This window comes from Drosophila willistoni, unplaced genomic scaffold, assembly GCF_018902025.1.
Source record: "Drosophila willistoni isolate 14030-0811.24 unplaced genomic scaffold, UCI_dwil_1.1 Seg169, whole genome shotgun sequence".
Lineage (NCBI taxonomy): Eukaryota > Metazoa > Arthropoda > Insecta > Diptera > Drosophilidae > Drosophila > Drosophila willistoni.
In genome coordinates this window covers 4,960,212-4,984,287 of record NW_025814128.1, presented here as the reverse complement: position 1 = coordinate 4,984,287, position 24,076 = coordinate 4,960,212, and the positions used below count along the sequence as shown (strand labels likewise).

At 36.4% G+C, this 24,076-nt stretch overlaps 1 protein-coding gene across 1 annotated transcript in view; it reads left to right on the top strand.

Moving 5' to 3' along the window:
- The window catches only part of LOC6652669 (integrator complex subunit 3 homolog), a 34,435-nt gene extending 11,858 nt beyond the window's left edge, over window positions 1–22,577 (top strand). Inside the window, exons 5-11 of the mRNA XM_015176483.3 lie at window positions 19,921–20,132; window positions 20,194–21,012; window positions 21,068–21,225; window positions 21,277–21,421; window positions 21,886–22,011; window positions 22,067–22,255; window positions 22,313–22,577. Coding sequence (XP_015031969.2) covers window positions 19,921–20,132; window positions 20,194–21,012; window positions 21,068–21,225; window positions 21,277–21,421; window positions 21,886–22,011; window positions 22,067–22,255; window positions 22,313–22,384 — 1,721 coding nt within the window. The 3' untranslated portion in view covers window positions 22,385–22,577. The remainder of the gene's footprint in view (window positions 1–19,920; window positions 20,133–20,193; window positions 21,013–21,067; window positions 21,226–21,276; window positions 21,422–21,885; window positions 22,012–22,066; window positions 22,256–22,312) is intronic.
- Window positions 22,578–24,076: the final 1,499 nt, after the last annotated feature.

The following is a 24,076-nucleotide window of genomic DNA, read 5'->3' as shown; positions in this document are numbered from 1 at the left end:
CCTTACCCATAGCCGTCAAAGTGAAAAAACGTTTTATCAAATGTTTGCGAAAGAACGATCTACAATCTTAGCATAGCAAATAACGAACTTATTGATGAAAGCCACTGTTTTTCACCGATCGTTCCTATGGGAGCTATATGGCACAGTTGTTTATGGGTGTAATAAATTCACCAATATTAAATTATGACAATAGCTCAGATGCAGCTGTGAAGTTATGGAGAAAAGTCACTGTGACTTTGGCTGAATCCGAGATATACATTACCTGCAGTATAACAAGCCTACATGCAACTCTGTAGCTCTAACGGTCTAGGAGGACTTTGCGTTGATCCAGACGGACGGACGGACACGGCTTTATGAACGCGTCTCGTCATACTGATCAAGAATATATGTACTTTATATGGTCGAAAATGCTTCCTTCTATGCGTTGTACACTTCTGACCAAAATTAGTATACCCTTTTTGCAAGGGTATAAAAATTCAATTTGATTAAATGGTTATATTATAAATCGTAAATTAGGTTAGGTAGGTCTGGTGTTTCTTCTGCTGCCATTGAGTAAATTCTTATATTATGTTCCAGATTCGAATGGATTATATTACCAAATGCGAGAAAGAAAACATAAAAAAAAAATCGGGTCAAGATTCGATTTTTTTTACATTTTGTCCCAAAGCTCGGGAACGGACGGATTTAGAGGCTAGATATTTTTCCAACATTTGTAGCTCTTTCAATTCTAAGAAACGTTGCTAAAGAAAGTTTATAAACAAAATGAATACTTTAGAAGGTAGAAGCAAATGGAAAAAACACCCGTTTCGAAAAAATGGCAACTTTGATGAAAAACTTCCGGAAAAAATTTTGTATGAAACCATCGTGATAACTTAAAAAACTAATGATGCAGTTCGATTCGCAGGACCCGAAATAGGGTGAAACTATCGAATTTTGCCATGCCTTTGTTTTTTTTTTTTTAAGGTATCACAGTGTAATTAAAGCAACTATATTAAGCCCGATACTTGTACGCATACTATGAATAACTTTCATTTTACCGTTGATGTCCATTTTGTTTGGAACATCAAGAAATAATTTTTATTTAAAGCAAAAACTTAAAAATAGCTTTGTATTTCAAAAACGTCCTGCTCACATTCAGTTAACTGAAAAAAATCATTAAAAACATCAAAATTTTTGCTGGCTTTCGCTCCGATACGGCTCTCTTCAATATCCCCCACAAATTTTCTATTGAATTTAGGTCGGGACTCTGCGGGGGCCAATCCAAAACTTTTATAAACTCATTATTCAACCATGCTTTTAAAAGTTTACAACAATGTTTGGGGCCACTATCCTGCTAAAAAACTCGGTAAATTGTCGGCGAATTCATTGACCAAATGATCCCTCAGTATGTTCCAATACATTTCTCCATTCATGGTACCCTCAATTTTGGTTAGGGGACTTACTCCAGATGAAGTGGAACAACCCCAAACCATTACGGAAGAGCACCCGTGTTTTACCGTCATTTTGGTGTACCTTGGATCGAATTCCTTGTTTGGGGGTCGTCGAACATAAGATCTACCATCATTCCCAAACACATTGAATTTTGATTAGTCGTTTCAGACGATCATATTCCAGAAATTGAGAGCTTTTGACAAATGTTCGGTTGCAAATTGAAGGTGCTTCTTTATGTTTCGGTCCGAAACTAGCGGCTTACGTTTTGCGATGTGTCCAAACAATTGATTTTCATTTAAGCGTCGTCTTATAGTCTGAGAAGACATACTTACACCATAGTTGGATTCCATTTGAGCTCCGATTGGAAATAAGTTCAAAAATGGATCTGCATTACTCAGGCTAAAGATTCGTCTATCATCCCGCGCGCTTGTTTTTCTTTGTTTCCGGCGAGGCATATTTTCAAAAGTCCCTCTTTTTATAACTTTACCACGAGAAGAGTTCAGCAGTTTGGCGATTTGAATAACACTTCTCTTATTTTGGAAACACTCCCATATTAATTTCCTTTCTGCAGGATTTGAACTTCTATTTTTACCCATGACAATTTCTTTAAGATATTGCTCCAATTTAAAAAAAAAAACGAAGCATTAACGTCATCAACTTGAGGTGCTTTAGTTATGTGAGCGGTAAAATTCTTTATTTTCTTGACGTTTATGCATTTTTTCGGAAAACAGAAAAAGACCAAAAGACATTTATGTACTCGTATACATGTACATGACGTCATGTATTCGTTAAATACCAAAGTTTTTAATAACCAGAGAGTCGGGGCTAACTTCGACCGCGTCAAAGTTTGTATACCCTTGCAACTTTTTTGGTAACTATTTCCTTACCTATAGCCAATAAAAGGGGAAAAGCGTTTTAGCTAAAAAGGCTAATGTTCGTTCCTATGGGAGCTATATGATACAGTCACCCGATCTTGATCAAATTTGGCATAGTTATTTATATGTGTAATAAACTTACCAATATTTAATTTCACGACAATAGCTCAAAAAATAAAGAAATAACGAGTTATTGAGAAAAGTCACTGTTCGTGACTTTGCCATTTGTATGGGAGCTATATGATATAGTGGTCCGATCCGGACGGACATGTTTATATATACTCGCCTCGTCGTGCTGATCAAGAATATATATACTTTATATAATCGGAGATGCTTCCTTCTATGCGTTGCACACTTTTGACCAAAATTAATATACCCTTTTTGCAAGGGTATACAAATACCATTAGTATTAAATATTGAAGCAGGAAAAAAATTCCTTTGAATTTGTTGAGGTAAACTCGACTGCTTTAATAATGTGAGCACAAGTGTATATTTAGAATTCTAAATTTTACCAATGATACTTCAAATGTCAATTAACAACATGTATATAAAAAAAATAGTTCCAGTTTATTCATATCGTTACAAAAAATGTTTGGAAATGTGCTTTTTTGGACTTTAAAACCTAACCTTCGTTAAATAAAACAAATCCATTTTTCCAAGTGTATTACATCGTGCCCTCTTCAACCTAAACAGTGTACATTTTACACTTAGATACAAAATTTCTTTATATCAAATTCTTCCTTTTATAATTTCAACCGCTGCCTTGTGCAGACGTGTTTTTTAATGCACTCCGCAAATTTTAGTGGAAAATAAAAGACCGCGTTTGCAAAAAAATTGTGTAGGGCACTTAGAGACATCAGAGACGCCTATTTACAATCATATTGCTGTAGGTTTGTTCTAATAGCAATAAATACTAAGTTGCAACAACAAAGTGCGTAATTTTTTTGAAAAGCCATGTCCACCAATTCGGGCCCAGGCTCTCTCGATCCCCAGCAGCAACAGCTTCAAGAACAAAGTGTACAACAACAACGTGAGCGTCGACTCTCGGTCTAACGCAACAACGCGTACTTTTCGGTGGTGTCGCCGACCCCACAGAATGCTACCGTAAGCAATAACATCGAAAGTGCAAGCCACTCAGCAACCAACAGCAATTTACCGTGAAGAGAGCAATGTGCTTCTCCATCAATATCGATAACTGGGTCACCGATTGCACCCATCAGCATCGTCAGCTCGTTGACAGCAACTACTTCAACGTCTGCCGAAGTATTGACCTGTCAGCCACATCAATAAGCTCAACGCCTTCTGTCCAAACTGGAATGGATAGATATATTAAAGTAACTAAGGGGAAGCTAAGCCTGCAAAAGAAAAAAGTGGCAATACGCCAAAAATAATCAAACTAAATGAACGAGTAGCACCCCTAAGCGGGAATCGTTTTAAAATTCTTGCCGATCAAACCCGCGCTGTAGATAAATCGGCTGGACCAACACCCTTATACATCCGTGGAGCCAATTGTAGCGCCATGATTTCGAAGCTAGTTAAAACAGTAGGTGCAAATAACTTTGTTGTATCCCCTCTCAATAAGGGAAACATAAAAGAAATTAAATGTCAAACCCAAACTGAGGGCAATTTCCGCATGATCGAAAAGTACCTTCGTAATACTTATATCAACTTCTATACCTACCAACTAAAAAGCAGTAAAGGGCTTCAGGTTGTGTTAAATGGAATTGAGCCATCTGTTCCAACACAAGAAATATCAGACGCATTGGCTGAGAAAGAGTTTGCGGTTAAGTCCGTTGTCAATATCATCAACAGGAATAAAGTCGCACAGCCGCTTTTTAAACTCGAGCTCCAACCAGATGCAAAGCGGTCGAAGCCAAATAAAGTGCACCCAATCTACAACCTTTAGCTCCTATTGCACAGAAGAATCACCGTAGAGGAGCCCCATAAGAGATACCAACCACCGCAGTGTAAAACCTGCCAGGAATTCAACCACACCTCTAACAATTGCAATCTTAGGTCAGTGTGTGTTGGCTGTGGCAAACATCGTGAAGATGGCATTTACACCAAAGACAGAAATAACTTCGCACTAAGACTATCCAGTAACTGTGGAGGGAACCACACGGCCAACTACAGAGGATGACTTGTCTTTAAGGATCTTAAATCACACCTAAACGGGCGCAAACCCCTAGCTGGACCAAAAAATCACCTTCAACGCCTTCAAAACTACACCGGGAGTATTCTTCGCCGCGAAAGAGACCCCGTCGCTGCACCATCTACAGAATCCGCCACCTAGCCCACCAGAACTTGGCCAGCAAACTCCTAGTGGTTTGAGGCCCTATTGATCTCACTTAATCAAAAAATTACCACTTTTATGACGTTCATGAAAAACTACATGCAGGAACTGATGCGGAATCAAAACCTGCTTATCCAGAAGCTTATCGATAATAAATAATGGCTTCCCTACGTCTATATCTTTGGAATGCTAACGGCATCTGCAAGCACAAAAATGAACTGCAAACTATTCCTACACTCAAGTGAAATCGGTGTCATGCTGATATCGGAAACACATTTAACATCAAAAAATAATTTTGAAATAGCAAAATATACCTTCTACGCAACAAACTATCCAGACGAAAAAGCTCATAGCGGGACTGGTATCCTAATCAAAAACCGTATAAAACACTTGTTCCTCTACAGATTTGAAACTCAGCACCTACAAGCACCTGCTATAACTGTCCAAACCAGCTGCGGCAACACTACGTTGGTTGCCCTGTACTGCCCACCACGCTTCTCAATCTCTGAAAATGAATTTACCGATTTCTTTAACACACTCGGAGATCGCTTCATTGCAGCAGGGGACTATAACGCCAAACGTACGCACTGGGGATCTCGCCTGGTAAATCCTAAAGGCAATTAGTTATACAACACAATAATCAACCCACTCAATAAGATGGATTGCGTCTCACCGGGTAGGCCTACTTACTGGCCCACAGACCCACAGAAAGTGCTTGACTTGATTGATTTCGCAATAACCAAGAGGATTCCGCCTAATCGGATACTTGCGGATACACTGCTAGATTTAACTTCCGATCACTCTCCAGTGCTATTCACATTATTAACAAGACCTCAAGTACTTGATCGCCCATTTAGGCTTACAAACAACAAAACAAATTGGCTTAAATTTAAAATGTACATGAGTGCCGACATTGACTGTTCGAAACTGGATGCTGCATAGGTCATTGACATGTGCAATGCAGCAAGAGTATCTACTCCACATGTCTCTACTTACACTAAACCTGTTGACAGGCCTACGAACAACCGGATAGAACAACTAACAGAAAAACGACGGCTAAGAAGAGAATGGCAGATTACTCGCTCACCATCAGCAAAACTTCGCCTAAGGCATGCTAATCGCAATCTCTCCAAGGCGTTAAGACAAGAGGAAAGCTGGGCTCAACGGAAATACTTTTCCAGCCAAATCCAACATCAAAGTGAGTACTCAGAACTCCAATCGGTTGAGATCACCGCAGTTATTAAAAACCACTTAAATCAGAAAAAAGCCCCTTGCCATGACCTAATTACACCGTCAATGATCCTAGAACTCCCTATCATCGCCATACAATACATCTGCAAACTGTTCAACGCTATAATAAGAATTAGCTACTTCCCAAGGGCATGGAAAAGGTCCACTATCATCAAGATTCCTAAAGCGGGAAAGAACAAAACCCAGCCATCATCCTATAGGCCAGAAGAAACTGTCCAGCTCTAATGCTAAACAACGTACCAGTTCCTCAAGCTGATGATGACACTTACCTTGGCATCCACCTAGACAGAAGGCTAACTTGGCACACGCACATCGAAGCAAAAAAATCACAGCTTAAACTGAAAGCGAGTAGCTTACATTGGATCATCAATGCAAGCTCCCCTCTACGTCTGGAGTATAAAGTCCTTCTATACAACTCCGTACTGAAGCCCATAAGGACTTACTGTGCCGAACTATGGGGGTTCCAGCAATGACGACATCATACATAGGACGCAGTCCAAGATTTCTCCGTGGTACATACGGAACGACAACATTCAAAATGATCTAAATATACCTAGCGTAAAATCTGAAATAGGTAGTCAACAACTAAAGTATTCTGCAAAAAAAAAAAAAAAAAAAAAACTGGTTGCACATCCAAATGATAGACCAACCCAATAATAAATGAATAGGGCAGCCTGCAGTATCCCCAGGATTTAGCTTAACTACTAGACTAAAAAAAATATCTCAAACTTGTTGTTAGGCTCTAATTTAACAGTAAATTCAACAAATATATTAAACGTTAAAAAAAAAATATCTTCCTTTCGATATATCTGGATCACTTTTCTGTAACTCTCACCTCTTCTGTTTGTTGTGAAATAAATTATCAACGTATGATGACGTTTGCGGATATTTATACCTAAGATCGCTAAGATCCAAATATCATTACAATCTTCTCATATGCCCTGATCTTTTTTATAATAACATTGTGTTCCGACTTCTGAATCCCTTTTGCTCATATTCTAATAACAGTTTTTCATATTGCTTGCGGTATTAACGGTGCCTGTTCTTTTCCAACGTTAATTGACTTTTGATGGCTGCAACGATATTTGCCTTGTATGCACCCTTTAAACCTGACTCTGAGTTTGCCGCCATTTTTCAGTGAGCACTATCCGAAATCCTACAAAATGAATTCTTATTCACATTTACGCTCTTAAGTTTACCGTAATATTGTTGCTTATGTGATATTTTTGCTTACATTTTGTGTATTCTAATAAAAGTAATAATCTCCCAAATAAGACGCTTATCTAATTTTTTCCTCTTAAATTATATTGTTCCTCTTTTCAAAAACTGTTATTCTTTCATTTTTATTTAGTTCGTTCATTTATCGTCTTTGTCTACTACAATTAAAACTTTTAAAATCCCAGGGAGTCAAATAATCGAAAGCATTTTAAATGTTAAATGGTCATTGTCATCAAAAAAATACATATACCACGTTCTCCGACAGATAAGACGTTAATTGAGTTTTTAAGTATCAAAGAAGCTAATTTCGGCTGTGCCGAAGTTTATATATCCTTGCAGTCCTTGGCCCAAATATTTTTACAAGTTCCAAACTCTTTTTCTGTAAATCATCAATGCACAGACAAAACCTTCCAAATATCATTTCCATTTATTGTTCTTCTTCCCAAGCATGCACATATTGTTTATATAGTGTGTATATGGGTGTACTCTGATGATTCGAGCAATGACGTTGTTGGCTGAACGTAGTTGGTTTAATCAATCAAGCTATTTATTTTAGTACACATATTTGAAAGCTATAGCTACCATAATTTGTGCTTTGACTTCTCTCAGATGGAGTTATCTTTCCGAAAACTTAAGAGCTTTAGTTTTAATCTCGAGAGCCTTATTTGGCGTGTTTCTCGTCTACGTTCCTTCGCCACGTCGAAACTTTCGATGTCAAGTTTGGCTTTGCCAAAGTTTATATACCCTTTTAGTCTTTAGTAATAATATTTTTACATGTTCAAAATTCTTTTCCTTCAACTCAATTCATCAATACACAAACAAAACATTCAAATTATTAGTCTTTTTACTAAAAATTTGTCTTATTTTTCCCTCATTCTCCACAACGGCACGCATACATATAGGGTTTATGTAGCGTTGCGTCTTCAGATTGAAATTTTTGGATGTGATATTTTATAACAATGCTATACCATACTTTTTGTATGTCACTGTATGATATAGTGGTCCGATCCGAGTAATTTTCATTCTTGATCTGGCTAACTTCGACCGCGTCAAAGTTTGTATACCCTTGCAACTTTTTTGGTAACTCTTTCCTTACCCTTAGCGCTATCAAAGTGGAAAAACGTTTAATCTAAAAAGGCTAATGTTTGCGAAAGAACGGCCTACAATCTTAACATAGGAAATAACGAAGATGTTGATTAAAGTCACTGTTTTCTACCGATTGTTTCTATGGGAGCTATATAATATAGTCACCCGATCTTAATCAAATTTGGCACAGTTTATAGGCGTAATAAACTCACCCATATAAACTTTCACGACAATAGCTCAAAAAATAACGAAGTTATTGAGAAAAGTCACTGTTCGTGACTTTGTCGTTTGTATGGGAGCTATATGATATAGTGGTTCGATCCGGCTGAATCCGAGATATACAACCCCTGCAGTATATACAAGCATACACTGTAGCTCTTACGATCTAGGAGGAGTTTGCGTTGATCCAGACGGACGGACATGGCTATATAAACTCGTCTCGTCATGCTGATCAAGAATATATATACTTTATATGGTCGGAAATGCTTCCTTCTATGCGTTGCACACTTCTGACCAAAATTAATATACCCTTTTACAAGGGTATGTGCCGATGTTTATATACATAACCTTGCAGTCCTTGGCCATAATATTTTTACATGTTCCAAACTCTTTTTCTGTATCATCAATTCATCAATGCACAGATGATGCTGTATGCTGCGATTGGCACGCACACACATACAGTTTACGTTGCGTTGCGTCTGTGTGTATGCGTGTGCTTAGCTGCTCTGTGGATTTCAAGCAATGACGTAGTAGATCCGATTTATATTGACTGTAACTTGTGTTATATTTATCCGATCTGATTGAAATTTCGGGATCTGATGTTTTATATCCAAAACTATCATATAACTAAATTTCATGGGGATACTCCAATTTTTATGAAAATGTTTCTTTTAGAGCTATATGATATAGTAGTCCGATATTGATAATTTTCATACTTGATCTGCTCCAGATTATAAAGCGCAGAAAAAAAATTTCAGCCCGATAGCTCTTAAGATGGCGGCGTGAAGTTGATTTGCACAGACGGACGGACGGACATGGCTATATCGACTCAGCTTCTCATGCTGATCAAGAATATATATACTTTATGGGGTCGGAAACGTCTCCTTCTGTGCGTTACAAACATCAGACCAATTTTATAATACCCTCTGCAAGGGTATAAAAAATCTCACAAGGGGAACTTCAGGTATGCGAATCACCGATTTGTATGAATTTTGGATATGTTGTAGAATACCCCGTCATTTGAAGCTGTGTGAAATATTTCGGCGCACTATTCTATATTTTCCTAATAAATCGGCTTTAAAGTTATAGCTTTGGTGACTTATAAGTAAAACGCCGAGTGGTCTACAAGCAGCTCTACGGTGTAAGGGCTAGAGGTCCTGCCTAAAATCGACGGAACTCTGGTTCAACCCCCGCCCGAAACTAGTTAGATTTAGGTTTTCATTTTTTTTTTTCCTTTTTTAATAATTATTTTTTTTTAATAGCGAAATAGGTATTTTGATGATTTGTAATTGGAAACATTTTTTATGTATGTTGAAATTATTGTAGATTATTATTAACTATTATTAACTTGTACGCTTAAGGTAATACCAGCTATACGCACGCCATTATGTACTGTATTTTTTAGGCAAGTTTAAAATATGATAAAGCGGATGCAAAACTCATTAACGCTTATAGAAGAAAATCGAGAAATTTCATCAAAAGAAGACTGCACTAAAGTAAAATCCCCGTCAAAGACGGGGCAATTCCACTTGTCATCTCTGATATTGAAGGGAATGCTCCAGTATGCATGGTTCGCTTCAGATTAGAAAGTGGTTTTCCAAAATTTTTATTTCGTTTGTTTCCTTAAAATTGGTTTAAAGTTGGTATGTTTTTGCCCAAAAGCATTATTTAAACATGTTCATAGTCTTGAGCAAATATACATACGGGTATCATGTTTTTATGATTTATATCACAACAAAAAATGTGAAGGCAGAAGTTAATTAGTCTATTTTGCGTCTATATTTTATTTATGTTTTTGTAAAGGCATAAAAAATGAATCCAATCAAAAATCATCAAAAGACCTATAACGTTATTAGACCAAAATAATTATTGAAAAAGCAAAAAAAAATGAAAACCCAAAACTAACTAGTTTCGGGCGGGGGTTGAACCAGAGTTCCCTTCGATTTTAGGCAGGACCTCTACCCCTTACACCGTAGAGCTGCTTGTAGACCACTCGGCGTTTTACTTATAAGTCACCAAAGCTATAACTTTAAAGCCGATTTATTAGGAAAATATAGAATAGTGCGCCGAAATATTTCACACAGCTTCAAATGACGGGGTATTCTACAACATATCCAAAATTCATACAAATCGGTGATTCGCATACCTGAAGTTCCCCTTGTCAGCTTCTCATGCTGATCAAGAATATATACAGCTGTGTTCAAAAAAATAGCAGCGCCTTAAAGCTTTGACTTCAAAGTTGATAAATCATATTAAGAAGACCATAAATGCACCAATGTTTTTTTAATTTATAATCTATATTTATTTACAATAAAATTACAACCATATTGGACTGAACAATAAGTCCCCCATTTAAAAAAAAAAGCAAGATAGTAAAAAAAGGTATTTTGACCTGTTCATAAAAATAGCAGTGACAACTAAGAATGAAAATCTGTCAATTCCAAATTATTTCTAACTTTAAACTCAGATCACCTTTTGTTTTTAGGACTTAATACTTAGTCCTGAACCAATTATTGGCAATAGCCGGTTGGCACCTGCGCCGCACCGACTCCAGCAATACTAAACTGGGATCTGTATTTTTTCATGGATAACTTCCCAATGCTAAGCTTTATTGGACGTTATTTTCTTTGTGACGCTTCTCTGAATGTTTCCCCATACTTATGTAATGGGTTACCAATCTGAGCTGGCCCTGGCATAACATCGATTCTTTCGAATTGAAAACAAATTTTTTGAGCTTGCTCCTAGGTTTTGGGTCATTGTACTGGTCATATGTCCATTTTATGGGCAGATTCCATATGATATAGGCGAGCTTAACCTTCCTTATGATGTCCACGTAGATATTTCGATTCATATTTTTAAGAATCTTATGAATTGGACCAAGTCCTTAATATGAGAAACAAATCCAAATTTAACGGATTGTTTAACCGTTTTAGCGTGTCGTTTGGGTGCTAATCCGTATATTCTGGGCGACGTACATACTGTTTAGACAATGCACCACCAAACAGGACTACTTTAAGGACGCCTGGCCCAAGAATATTACGCTACTTTGCAATATGAAAATTCATATGGAGTTTTGTCAAAGTACAAACGTTTCCTTCGACTTCGCGATATTAGCTCTTGTTCTAGGATTCTACACCGACACGTTTAGATCATGTTTGACAAAATTAGAATATGCAATCTGATTAAATCTGCTGTATACAACAATGTGCCAGTCATCTAAAGACTTTTTGAACGTTTTACGCCACGTTTTTTTGGGTATTTTTGGTAGTCTAGGGCAGCAGAGACCATTTTTGCAGAACATCCATCAAAAATTTGGATTTTTTTAAAAGTTTTGCTTGGGTTTTTAAGGTTTTGGAGCCACTCCGTCTTCTCAGCATAGTAATGCGTTCCTCTTCCGAGTAACATGAAAATTTTGGCGTTTCTTGTTCAAATAATAGTAGAACATAATTATGTGAAGAAATAAGCTTAATACTTAATATTTACACTTTTTATTTACTTTTTTCGCAATTAAACGGAAAACTGCTATTTTTTTGAACAGGTAAATTTATGGGGATAAGCACAAAAGTGTGACAAACTACCCGGAAACTACAAACAACCGGAATTTTTTCCTATATGTATAGTCCATTTTACAAAAAAATAAGTCTATAAGAAGGAGTATGCGAAATTTTTTAGAATCTGTGTCAGCATCTACTGTGCTGCTATTAAAATGTGAACTAGCGCCCACTCCAAAAGCGAAATAGCGCCCTAGGGCGCTACGACACAATTGAATAAAATATTTAAAAAATGTAATTGTTTTGTTTTCTTATTTTTTAAAGCCCTTTAATCGTGTCATAACGCCCATAAAAAAGTGAAATAAAGTCCGGCGTGCTTTATGTCACATTTAAAAGTGTCATTGCGCCCGTGGGCTTTATGACACTGGGCGTTATGACATTTATACAACAATTAACATAACTCTTGATTTCAATGGACCTAATTGTTAAAACACGATTATTAACGATCGATAAGAACTTTTTGAGAAACATCCGAATTGTGCCGTGTACCGAAGTGTTTCGAAAAGAGCATGAAACAGTTGTCGAAACGCATCTTCACAGACGCCGGTTTTGTTCAAACTGTTGCACAAAATGAGAAACAAGTTGCTTTTGATGCTGGAATTACAGAAGATGACCAGCGAAGTATCGTTTTGAACAATACCATAAATATAGGACGCGGAAAAGAGGTGCTAACATCCGAAAGCTCTACCTCACAGACGCTATCTCTTATGTCATTGGTGACCAGCAGTTCATCGGTTTTGGATGAGATTGGTCCTCTTCAAGCCGGTTTTCCAAAAAAGCCTTCGAATCGTGGACGAAAGGCGATGCAAAGTGTTGAGCTGACCTCTCCTGAAACTCGTGCTGTTTTGAAGCAAATGACAACTGCAAAAGGACCAAAGGGGCGAAGAAGCCAACACTACTACAAGTGAGCAACACCATCACGAGCGGCCAAACCAACATCAACCAACCAACATGAAGAAACAGATTTTTGCATCATTTGCCTAAGCTGTTGCTGAAGAAATTGACCGCTGCCAACTCGATCAATTGCGCCAACATGCAGGCTAGTTATTTCACTTGCAAAAACTGCGAAAGCGACGTGGACGACGACGGGGAATATTTCGATGACGATGATGAATAAAAATCGTTATTATATATGGCCATTGGAGGCCATTTCCTTTGTGTTTTTCATTATTTTTGCCATTGAAGGCCTTCATAAAAAATAAACCATTAAATCACAACAATTGGTGTGACATTCCTTTTATATTTTCTCATTTTTAGTGAATTTCTTCAGGTGAGTCATAACTCGGCCACCTTTTTTTTTGGCCTAAAAATGGTAACCAAATTAAAACTGTTCCAAAAATGTTTAAGTAACTCAAATAAGCATACTTTTTTTTTTTTTTAAATGTGCGTTTGGTTAATATTTAAATGATAAACTTCTTAATTTTTCATTCCCCGGAACTGAGGAAAAAATATTGGGGCTTTTCAAAACCCGGGTCATAATTGGCCGAACTGCATCATTAGTTTTTTAAGTTATCACGATGGTTTCATACAAAATTTTTTCCCGAAGTTATTTATTAAAGCTGCCATGTTTTCGAAACGGGTGTTTTTTTCATTTGCTTCTAACTTCTAAAATATTCATTTTGTTTACAAACTTTCTTTAGCAACGTTTCTTAGAATTGAAAGAGCTACAAATGTTGGAAAAACATCTAGCCTCTAAATCCGTCCGTTCCCGAGCTTTGGGACAAAATGTAAAAAAAATCGAATCTTGACCCGATTTTTTTTTATGTTTTCTTTCTCGCATTTGGTAATATAATCCATTCGAATCTGGAACATAATATAAGAATTTACTCAATGGCATCTGAAGAAACACCAGACCTACCTAATTTACGATTTATAATATAACCATTTAATCAAATTGAATTTTTATACCCTTGCAAAAAGGGTATACTAATTTTGGTCAGAAGTGTACAACGCATAGAAGGAAGCATTTTCGACCATATAAAGTACATATATTCTTGATCAGTATGACGAGACGCGTTCATAAAGCCGTGTCCGTCCGTCCGTCTGGATCAACGCAAGGTCCTCCTAGACCGTTAGAGCTACTGGAAGGGTATACAAACTTTGACGCGGTCGAAGTTAACCCCGGCCGGCCCTCTGGTTTTTTAATCATTTTTGTTTCAAATTAACTAAAAAATTCACCACCAAATTAAGTCATCAGCACAATTTGCAATATTTACATTGTTTTCACTTTTGCTAACAAATATTTAATTTTTTTAGAAATGTATTCATAAATTTCAGTAATATTTTAAAATATTAATAATAAGTTGATCCTCCCCTTAGTGTGGATTACCTCATAGATCCGATTGGGCAGCAACTTTCCGATATAATTTAACGATATGGATGACCAAGCGCTTTTTATCCCTTGAATCAAATCCTCTTTGGTGGAATACTGTGTTCCAAAGTTCGTAAACTTTACGGGACAGCCATCCCCAAACTTTTTCAATTATATTAAGGTGCGGCGAGTAAGGTGGCCACTGCAACGAATCAACATTTTGTGATTTAATTGACGATTTAATCATCCGGGCTGTGTGGATTGGAGCATCCATCATGTTGAAAATGCCATTGCCGATTTGAAAAGAGATTTTTAAAATGGGGTAAAGCAGTTTCCAGTACGCTTTTATACGAGTTCGCATTTATATTGGTGGTCAAAAATTGCAGCTTGCACGTGCCATAGTAAGAGATAGCTCCCCACACCATGACACCGCCCACACGGCTATCAAGTCGATCCAATTGGTGTTCCTCCTTCCGAAGATCATGGAAATAATAAGTGTATCTATCGGACCCCTCCAAGTTAAACTTCTTTTCGTGCGAAGTTCAATCGCTTTTCTCTTGGAGCCATATTAAGTGGTGGTTTTTTTTTTTTAATTTTAATCTCTTCAAATGTGGAGTATTCTTTATCACCCTTTGGACAGTAGATAAGCTTGCTTTAACACCGTCATTAGCCCTGATATTTGGGGTTGCCTCATGGGAATTTGATGCCTCTCGTAAAATTGCTCTCCTGTCCGCATCGGAAATCACTTTGTAATTTTTTTTTTTTGAGATTTCAGATATTGAAAGTTTTATGTGTTCATATTCATCGATATTAGGTTTTTCTTCAAGAGATAGGGATTTTTCTTTACCTACCCATATTAAAAAAAATAGATCGCTTGAGCAGCAAAAAAAAATGGGCATTTCATCATCCGACTTCAAGTTTCAAAGATAAGTGAAAACTAAACTAAATGTGGTAACCTGATAACGCAAAAATTAGCTGCACTTTTCCATTAAAAAAACAAACATTGTATTCGAGTGCTTTGCTTTTTTCGCCAGTGACAGTGCACAGAAGAAACAGAAAAAAAAAATAAAAGTCAATGTTAACTACTCATATTGCGCTTATGAAGGTGTGCTGTTCTGATGACTCGCAGTTATGTTCGGAGATATAGCTGAATTTTAAAGTGCGTCAAACTGGGTCTAAGGGACTGATAAAACAATACGCATTTGTTTTCATAGGATTTCTTTTATTTTGTTGCTTACAAGGGGAAGTTCAGACATGCAAATCCCGGATATTGACGTTGAGGATTTTAGATATATTGTAGAGTAGTTAGTTTTGGATTTTTATTTTTCTCGCAAGTGCATTTGCTAATGTCCAAAACCAGCTTTCAACTAAAGGCCAATCACACAGACCATGTGTCATCTGTATGCATGCTGAATTAGTCTCTCGATGCTTTGACCATAAGGGTGCAAGCGAGACGGAACTGTGGTCTCTCTCTCACTCTCTAATATATATCAGAGCTTAATACTGGATGAATCTCTCGAACCATTTGAGCATTGAGCATGAGGATGTAAGCGAGACCAAACGATTCTCTGAACAGCTATAACTAAAAAAATGATTTCTGTTGTATTTTCATAAATATGTATACATTTTTTTGAAATGATAGTCTATTATTTTAAAATTATCAAGACCGTTGGAGCCTACAGCATTGAAATTTCGCATGTAGGCTTGTACATACTGCAGGGGTTGTACATTTTGGATTTAGCCGGATCGGATCACTATATCATTGAGCTGCCATACAAACGGCAAGTCGCGAACAGTGACTTTTCTCAATAACTTCGTTATTTTCTGAGCTATTGTTTAATTTTGATGAGTTTATTACACCTTTAAACGACTGTGCCAAATTTTATCTATATCGGATGACTATATCATAGATCTCCCATAAGAACGATCGGTCGAAAACCGTGACTTCCACTAATAACTTCGTTAGTTTCGACGCGATTGCTTTCAATTTAACATTGGTTAGTTTAGTATATCTGTTAAATTTGATCAAGATCGGGTGACTAAATCATATAGCTCCCATAGAAACGATCGGTGGAAAACAGTGACTTTGATCTATATCTTCGTTATTTCCTATGCTAAGATTGTAGGCCGTTCTTTCGCAAACATTAGCCTTTTTAGAGAAAACGTATTTTCATTTTGACGGCTATAGGTAAGGAAAAAATTACCAAAACCGTTGGAAGGGTATACAAAAATTGACGCAGGGGTCGAAGTTGGCCCCGGCCCTCTAGTTATAAAGCGTTTTTCAATAGGTGCGCTTCAACTTGTTTCCGATAGGGAGGGCGAACGACGCAATATTTTTTATTTTTCGCTTGTCATTTGTAAACTTCATTAGTATACATTTCATCATTGAATGCTACACACTTGTACAACGATTGCAAATCGTGCAAATTTTTTATGAAAATAATCCGTTGCTGCTACCATTACGGCCATTTTACGTTGCATTTAACAAGCCATCCCGTTCGACAATCGACCGTCTAGTGAACAAATTTGAATCTACGTTTTCGCTACATAATGTTCCTGTGCCAGTGAGAGCAAGAAGTGCACGAAGTGTTGAAAATATTGCTGCCGTCAAGGATTCAGTTCAAGAAGACGCAAATGTGTCGCTCACACGACGTTCTCAGCAATTGGGCCTTTCTGTTTCGTCATTGTGCCGAATTTTGCGAAAAGATCTGATTTGACGACTCTAGACAATTTTCTTTGGAGTTATGTGACGTCATTAGTCTACAGTAACAAGCCGGCGACGATTGGTGAGCTCAGAGCCAATATTGAACGCGAAATTGCTGGAATTTCGTCCGTTTTATGCAAACGAGTGGTCAAAAATTGGAACCAACGCTTGGACTTCGTAAAACGTGCACGCGGTGGTCATGCAAAAGAAATCGAATTTCATACTTAAATGTATATGTTCAAAATCGATAATAAAAAAAAAAGATAGTTAGTTAGTTAAAAAAGTCAAACCGTCAAACTTTGGCAGAGTGTACTATAAAATTGGTCAGATGTTTGTAACGCACAGAAGGAGACGTTTCCGACCCCATAAACTATCTCGATCAGCATGAGAAGTTAAGTCGATATAGCCGTCTTACCGTTACTTGGTTGTCTTAAAAACTATTGGGATGAAACTGGGTGAGATGAAGTATGAAAATTTGGTTGGGAGCACTATTTCACATAGTGATATACGAAAAATAGGTGATGGAGTTGGAGTATCCTAAAGAAATTTACTAAAGTGATAGTTTTAGAAATAAAACATAAGATCCCAAAATTTTAAACTGTATGCGTGCTATAGTTATGCACTTCCAACAAAACGAAAAATGAAAAACTACAGTTATTTTGTGTGAATTTTGTTGTGGTTATTATTCATTTCTACATTTTTTTTTCATTCTTTATATAACGGTAGTTTTAGATTTCCTCTATGTCTATTCGTTTTTGAGTTATAAGAAAATAACAGAATGCGGCTGTAGTTGTGCACAAGAGTTTAGCGATCTTCGTTTAAAGTTACTTTCTTGTCCAAATAGCTGTGTAAGATGTGTGACTCTAGCGTACATTTATTATCGCAATTGAAGTTCGCTCAACCTACTAAAAAGTTGCTGAAGAAGCGTACCCTTGAGTTGCCTTATAAACAATCGCCAGCCCTATCCATTACATCCTCTCCCGTCTTACTTTCGCTTACACCATAATCTTGTTCCTCTTTATGATCTTCTTTTCAGATTGAAGTACCCTGTACAATCCCAGGTTTACTTCAATCTATCCCTTACGAGAATTCTGATCAATTGCTGGATCATGCTGCTTCCAATCACTCGTGGTTTTAATGCTAAAATAATTATGTCGTTCGCTGTAGGGTTAAATTCTACAAAATCCCAAGAGGATTTACAATTTTGTTAATTCTAAATGACGCTCTAACCTAATGCCTTCCACCTTTAGATTTAATGATTCTGAAATGCAGATCTATTTGCTAAATTCTTCCATTCTACTTATTCCACTGCTGCTTCACAATCCTTCTATATCCCACATTGAAATTGTGCGTTTATGCCAAATCATTTCATGCCAAACTTGATCTTACATAGGGGGGAGTGGGGCTAATCGGCTCATTTTTTTTAACAGTTCATATATCCTGATCGGGACCCCGTATTCTGTCATATTGGCACTTAAATGAAAGATTAATTTATTGATCAAAGATACATTTAGATGAGATTTACTATTATAGCGGGTTTTTCGAACATACCCGAAATTGACGTTGTCAAAAATAGCGGGGGAAATGTGGTGCATCTGCAGTTTACAAGTTTTTTATTTAAAATAATGCATTTTTTCGAAAAAGAACAAAATATCGTTTAATATTTAAAATGTTTTCTTATAAATAAGACTTTTTGTACGTTGATTGGTTTATTACTGTTAATTTCATCGTATGTATGGCAACTATATGATATAGTATTCTGATTCTGGCACATGTACTATTTTTATCAAAAAAAGTTGATATATCGGACTTTTATTTATTTTGCCCCACCCTAGCTTCTATCTTTTAAAACTAAAAATTTTAAATTGTGTTAATTAATTGAAATAAATGAATCACAAACTTTAAGTTAATAATACATTTCGAAACCTATTTTAGTTAACAACGATCAGAATTAAAAATTTAATCAATGTTAAAAATCCATAAACTTAAATATTTCGGATACTACGATATTGGATACGTCTAAGTTTATTAACCAAGATAGCTTAACTTATCACTTTTCGGATGGTGCTTTTATATTTCAAGATAACTCGACTGCGCCGGGTTGCCCCACGCGCCTATCAGCCCCCGATAGTTTCCGAAATCTTTACCAAAAAATATATAAAATACTACTTAAAGTTTTCCATGTTTAATAAAATTTAATATTCAAACAACAATAATTACACAGGCCGACATTTTCCAGGTCATGAAAAATTGTTTTAAGTTCAACAAGTCTTTTATAGTAATTTGGGGGTGCTGATCACGGCCCTGTACTTAGTTTTTGCCCATCACGTCAGGATTTCGAAAAAAATGCGTTGAAATTATTCAAAATGGCCTCATTTTCAATATTTTCTAGTATAATATAAACAAGTTATTATACTCAAAACGTTATTATTTTAACCTATTAATATATTAGGTATGATTTAAATGCAATTTACACAAAACCAAAGAGGCGTTTCTTTGTTATCATGCATATTATCATGCACTTTGGATATGGCTCCAAAATGAGTAAAATTCGAACCAAAAAGTATGCTATAGGGATTCAAAGAAATTGCAACTTGTTAATTTTAAAAAACTATTGTAATTTTATGCATCTAACAAATTGTTTTATAAGTAATGTTGGCAAACAACAGCTATTTTTCTTAAACATGAAATTCTACAATTCGTTAAAAATGTAGAAAAACAATTTTTAACTTTATGTAGTATACTTTTGGGTGACCATTTTCCAACCCTAGATCCCCTAATTTCACAAAATCTGGACGTGATAAACAAAAACTGAGTATGCAGTCAGAATCAGCGTACCCGAATTAGTTAAAAACACCTCTCAGGTTAACGTCACCAAAAATCATGTCGGCCTGTGTTATTGATATTGTTAAGTCATAAATGTGTCGCATTTAATACGAAATTATTAATATTATATATTGAATAATTGTTGTTTATTTAAGACCATTTTGAAATTGGTGAAGCTACATTCAACGCCAATAGTGACACCATTGTATCGCTGCTAGATGGCGAAAACAAAATAGTTGTAATACCAACGGAAACTCTGACTACTGATAATGAAGTAGTCTTCAGTGATGAAGATGTCGAAGGAGTCGGGCGACCCAACAAAAATGAAGAAAATACCGATGATGACGACGACTTGCCATTGTCAAAGGTTATTATATTTTTAAAATTTTTAAGATATATTTATTTACATATATTCTTTTATCTTTTAGGTCAGACTCAAAGAAAAGCCATTTACTGAAAAAATAGAGCTTCCCCAAACAATAGCCGAATCATTCGAAACATTTGTAGCTAAACGAAATTCTTTTACATGGGAGTCGTTTTTAAAGGATTTTCGCACATTACCTGCCTGTACATTGGAAGAAGGGCAGCTAAATTATGTGATCTCAAATGCGGTACTGGTTCTCCGGGATACACTCCCACAAAACCATATATTTTCGGAGAGCAAAACGGATGAAAAATTTTTAGCAAAGAGCATAAGTTACCCACTTTATGGTCTGTTCCGATTTCTTTATGAGAACGAGGATAAAAGCAAGAAACCGTTTCAAACAATGCTTTCGGAAATATGCGAGCGTATACCCGAAATAGGATACCTTTTACTTTATTTTATGAAAATTCACTGTAAACTGCAAACACGAAAAAATTCGCAGCACCCATATCAGTTCAAAACTAGTGTGTATAGACAAATCTGCGAAGCAACAGATGACAAGATTGTCAATTGTTTAGTACGTGACCTTGATCTGTTAGAAAAAGAAAACACGGCCATATATTTATGGCTGCTGCCGGATATCTATAGAGAATTTAAATCAATAGCTATTAACAATAATGAGATTTTACGAATTACGTTGCGATGCGTTGACGCAAAAAACGTCCGAGACATAATTTATTCAGTAGCCCAAGGTAAACTTGCTATATTTAAGCACGACTGTATAATTGAATGTATTAGGGAAAGTTTAGACTATGAAACGTACGAGCAATTTTGCCTTTGGCAGCTTATTCAGGCACACGATGTGCCCCTTAAAAGTATTCAGGTAAATAGAAGCTTGTAGAACTACTTAAACTATATAAAACTGTTCATTTATCTAGGATTTACTGCCAGAACTAGAAGCTGCAAATCATCCAGAAGCTTTAAGCCACATGCTGTTATTACTGAAAAATGAGGAACCGACAAATGAAATAATTCGACTAATGCTTAGCAGAGAAGCAAAAGCAAGGGGGGATTCATTTGTTACATCAGCTTTAAGGTAAGTTCCATTGCTGGATAGACCATTAAACTAATATAATTTTTTTTAAAGGTTTTGGTGCCAGCGTTATGAGGAAAAGCTTTCCGAAATCATAGCATCTTTACTCACATCCAAATATCCTAGTTCATCTCCCAATAAGCGAAAACGGCCCACTAAGAGTAGCTCTGCTTCTAGTAGTATTCCATCAGCTGATCAAGTAAGATATGTATTAAATTTTGTAAAATTACAAGCCGAGTCGAGGTCAATCTTCAAAAATGACTTTCAAAGGCAACACCAAAAAGGGGTTTAAGGTTGTCTGTTTAGCTATTTCCAGAACCACTAAGTTCTATCACCAGCTAAAAAACTTCAGAATTGCAACGGCACTACTATGTCTTGAACGGTAAAACAAGTTGGGAATGGCATAAGCATTGCCAATCTTTATGCTCATTTAGTTGCAATTCCCAACTTGTTTTACCGTTGAAGACATGGAATAGCCTTTGCAATGCTGTAGTTATTTTGCATAGTCTACTGATAATAAAAATTGATGGTTCTTAACTTAGTCATACACACAACCTGCTCCTTTTTTTGTGATGCCTTTGAAATAATTTTTCAAGATTCACTTCTTTGCCGGCTTAAATGCAACAGAATTTGTAAGATTATTATCATTTTAATAACTTGTAGGTATTAAACCACCTAGAACATTATCGAAGAAGTTGTAGACATGGCACCGGGACGGGGCTATATGTTCACGATATGATGCAACGAGCTTTACAGTCAGCGTATTCTCATAGTAATGATAGCACGAAGGTAAGAAATTTGTAAATACTGATAAATCGTTTTACATTATCTCCCTGAGTTACAGAAACAGTTCAGTGATCTTTTCGCATTAGCAGCGGAAGACGAAACATCTGCAGTTGGCCGGCGTGGTGGCAGTGGTCGTGGTCGTAAACAACCTTTGAATAAAAAGGACTCAAATATTCACAATACCGGAAACAAAAAAAACAGCGAAATTCTTAAGACAGTATATTCATCGGATGATAATTCGAGCGAGGTTAGTCAATCTTGTACTTTACTAGTATCTCAAATTATTACAAGTTATGTATTTTAGGAGGATTGGTCAAAGCATAAAATATCCCAAGCAGCAAAAAAGAGAAAAAAAAATATCCCTGATTCCGAATGACAATGTCAATCTTTATCGTCAATTCCATCTTTAAAGACTAGATATGAAGAAAGTCTTTTCAAAATTGAAAAGGGGGTTTAGCTACTTTTAAGGTTTTACAACAAGTAATTACATAGAGGAAAATTTAAGTTTGTAAATGCTAATATTTCAGTGTTATATTTTTTTAACGTAATAAAATAAATAAATAACCAAACGTTTTCGCTTTAAGTTTTATTATATGTCAAATTAAAAAACCATTACAATATACAACATACGCCACATAATAAGTATAAGCTAATGATGCGTTTAAACAAGACGCGCATAAGACATTCGACACCACCACGTCCACGCTGAGTGGCCGCTCCCGAGACTATTCCAAAGTGTAAGCACATTAAAAATATGGAATCTGCAGTTGCAAGCTTTGCCGCCAAATGTGACGGTTTACAAATTATTATTAATATTAAAATTAGTTAATATTAAGGAGGCTAAAAATTCCTCATTCCGGTATATTCACCACCTCCTGCTGTTCGGTACCACATTGGACTCTGGCCTTTGTTTTAAGTGGGACCTTGAATAACCAACTACTGATACTATCTAGTTCTACCCAGTAAGATCTTGGCTCAACAACCGTGGTGTATAAACAGCTCCATTTTCTATTCTGTTTCAAAGGTGTCAGCCCACAGGCATTATCATTGGCGTTACTTAATTTTTCTTTTAGTTTGGTTATTTCTAATTTCATTTGGCATGTTTCTAAAATATTGGTATTTAATCTACCATGGTTAATGTCGTGTTGTTTAATACAAAATGACACTGGTCTTCGAAATTATACAGTTTTTGGCATAAGCCCCTCAATTTGGGAATCATTTTGTCACCTTGAGCATTTCAAAATATGCCGACATGTCATAGTATACCACCAGATCCCATGAGGACGCTTCTACTTCCACTTCACCCATTGGATCTAAGTACAATGCGGCTGTTGCGTTTAGTTCTTTTACCGTTATTTTTGGTTGATTATCGTTAATGCTTGCTGCATTCGAAAGTTGGCAAAGCAGCATCAACATTGCTAAAATCATTACGGATCCTACTTTGGACAGATGACCGAACCTGGTACCTTTCCGACATCGCTTCTCCTCAACGTCTTCTGAATTTTATCCTCCAATACACTAACCACTGATAGATTTTATTTATATGCCTTGTAATGGACCCTTCCTGCAATTTGACTTTTACCACTCTTACTTTATCATTTTGTCCATTCTCTAAGTTCTCTGTGGTTCGTCGCCACTTATTCCTTTGCTGGAGAGTATATAGATATTCGTCTTTCCATTTCAACCAGAAACCTTTTTTCATTTTCTGAATTAATTTCCATCTGTCTAAATTTCCAATTTTTTCTTCTGATATGGACTCGGCTGCTTCTAATGTAGGTCTTCCAATTAAGAAATGACCGGGAGTAACACCTCGTTGTTGTCCATATCTTCACCCGTCGTATACAACGGACGTGAACTTAACACGGCTTCTATTTGGCACACCAATGTTGCCAGTTCCACATATGTGAGGTTACTGTCTCCTATAACTCTTTTCAAATAATACTTAACCGACTTTACCCCAGCTTCCCATAGACCTCCGAATTGAGGTCCTGCTGGGGGGCTAAAATGCCAGCTAATCTGTTCTCGCTCTAGAACAGGGGCAACCAGAACGTTATTTTGAACTGCTTTT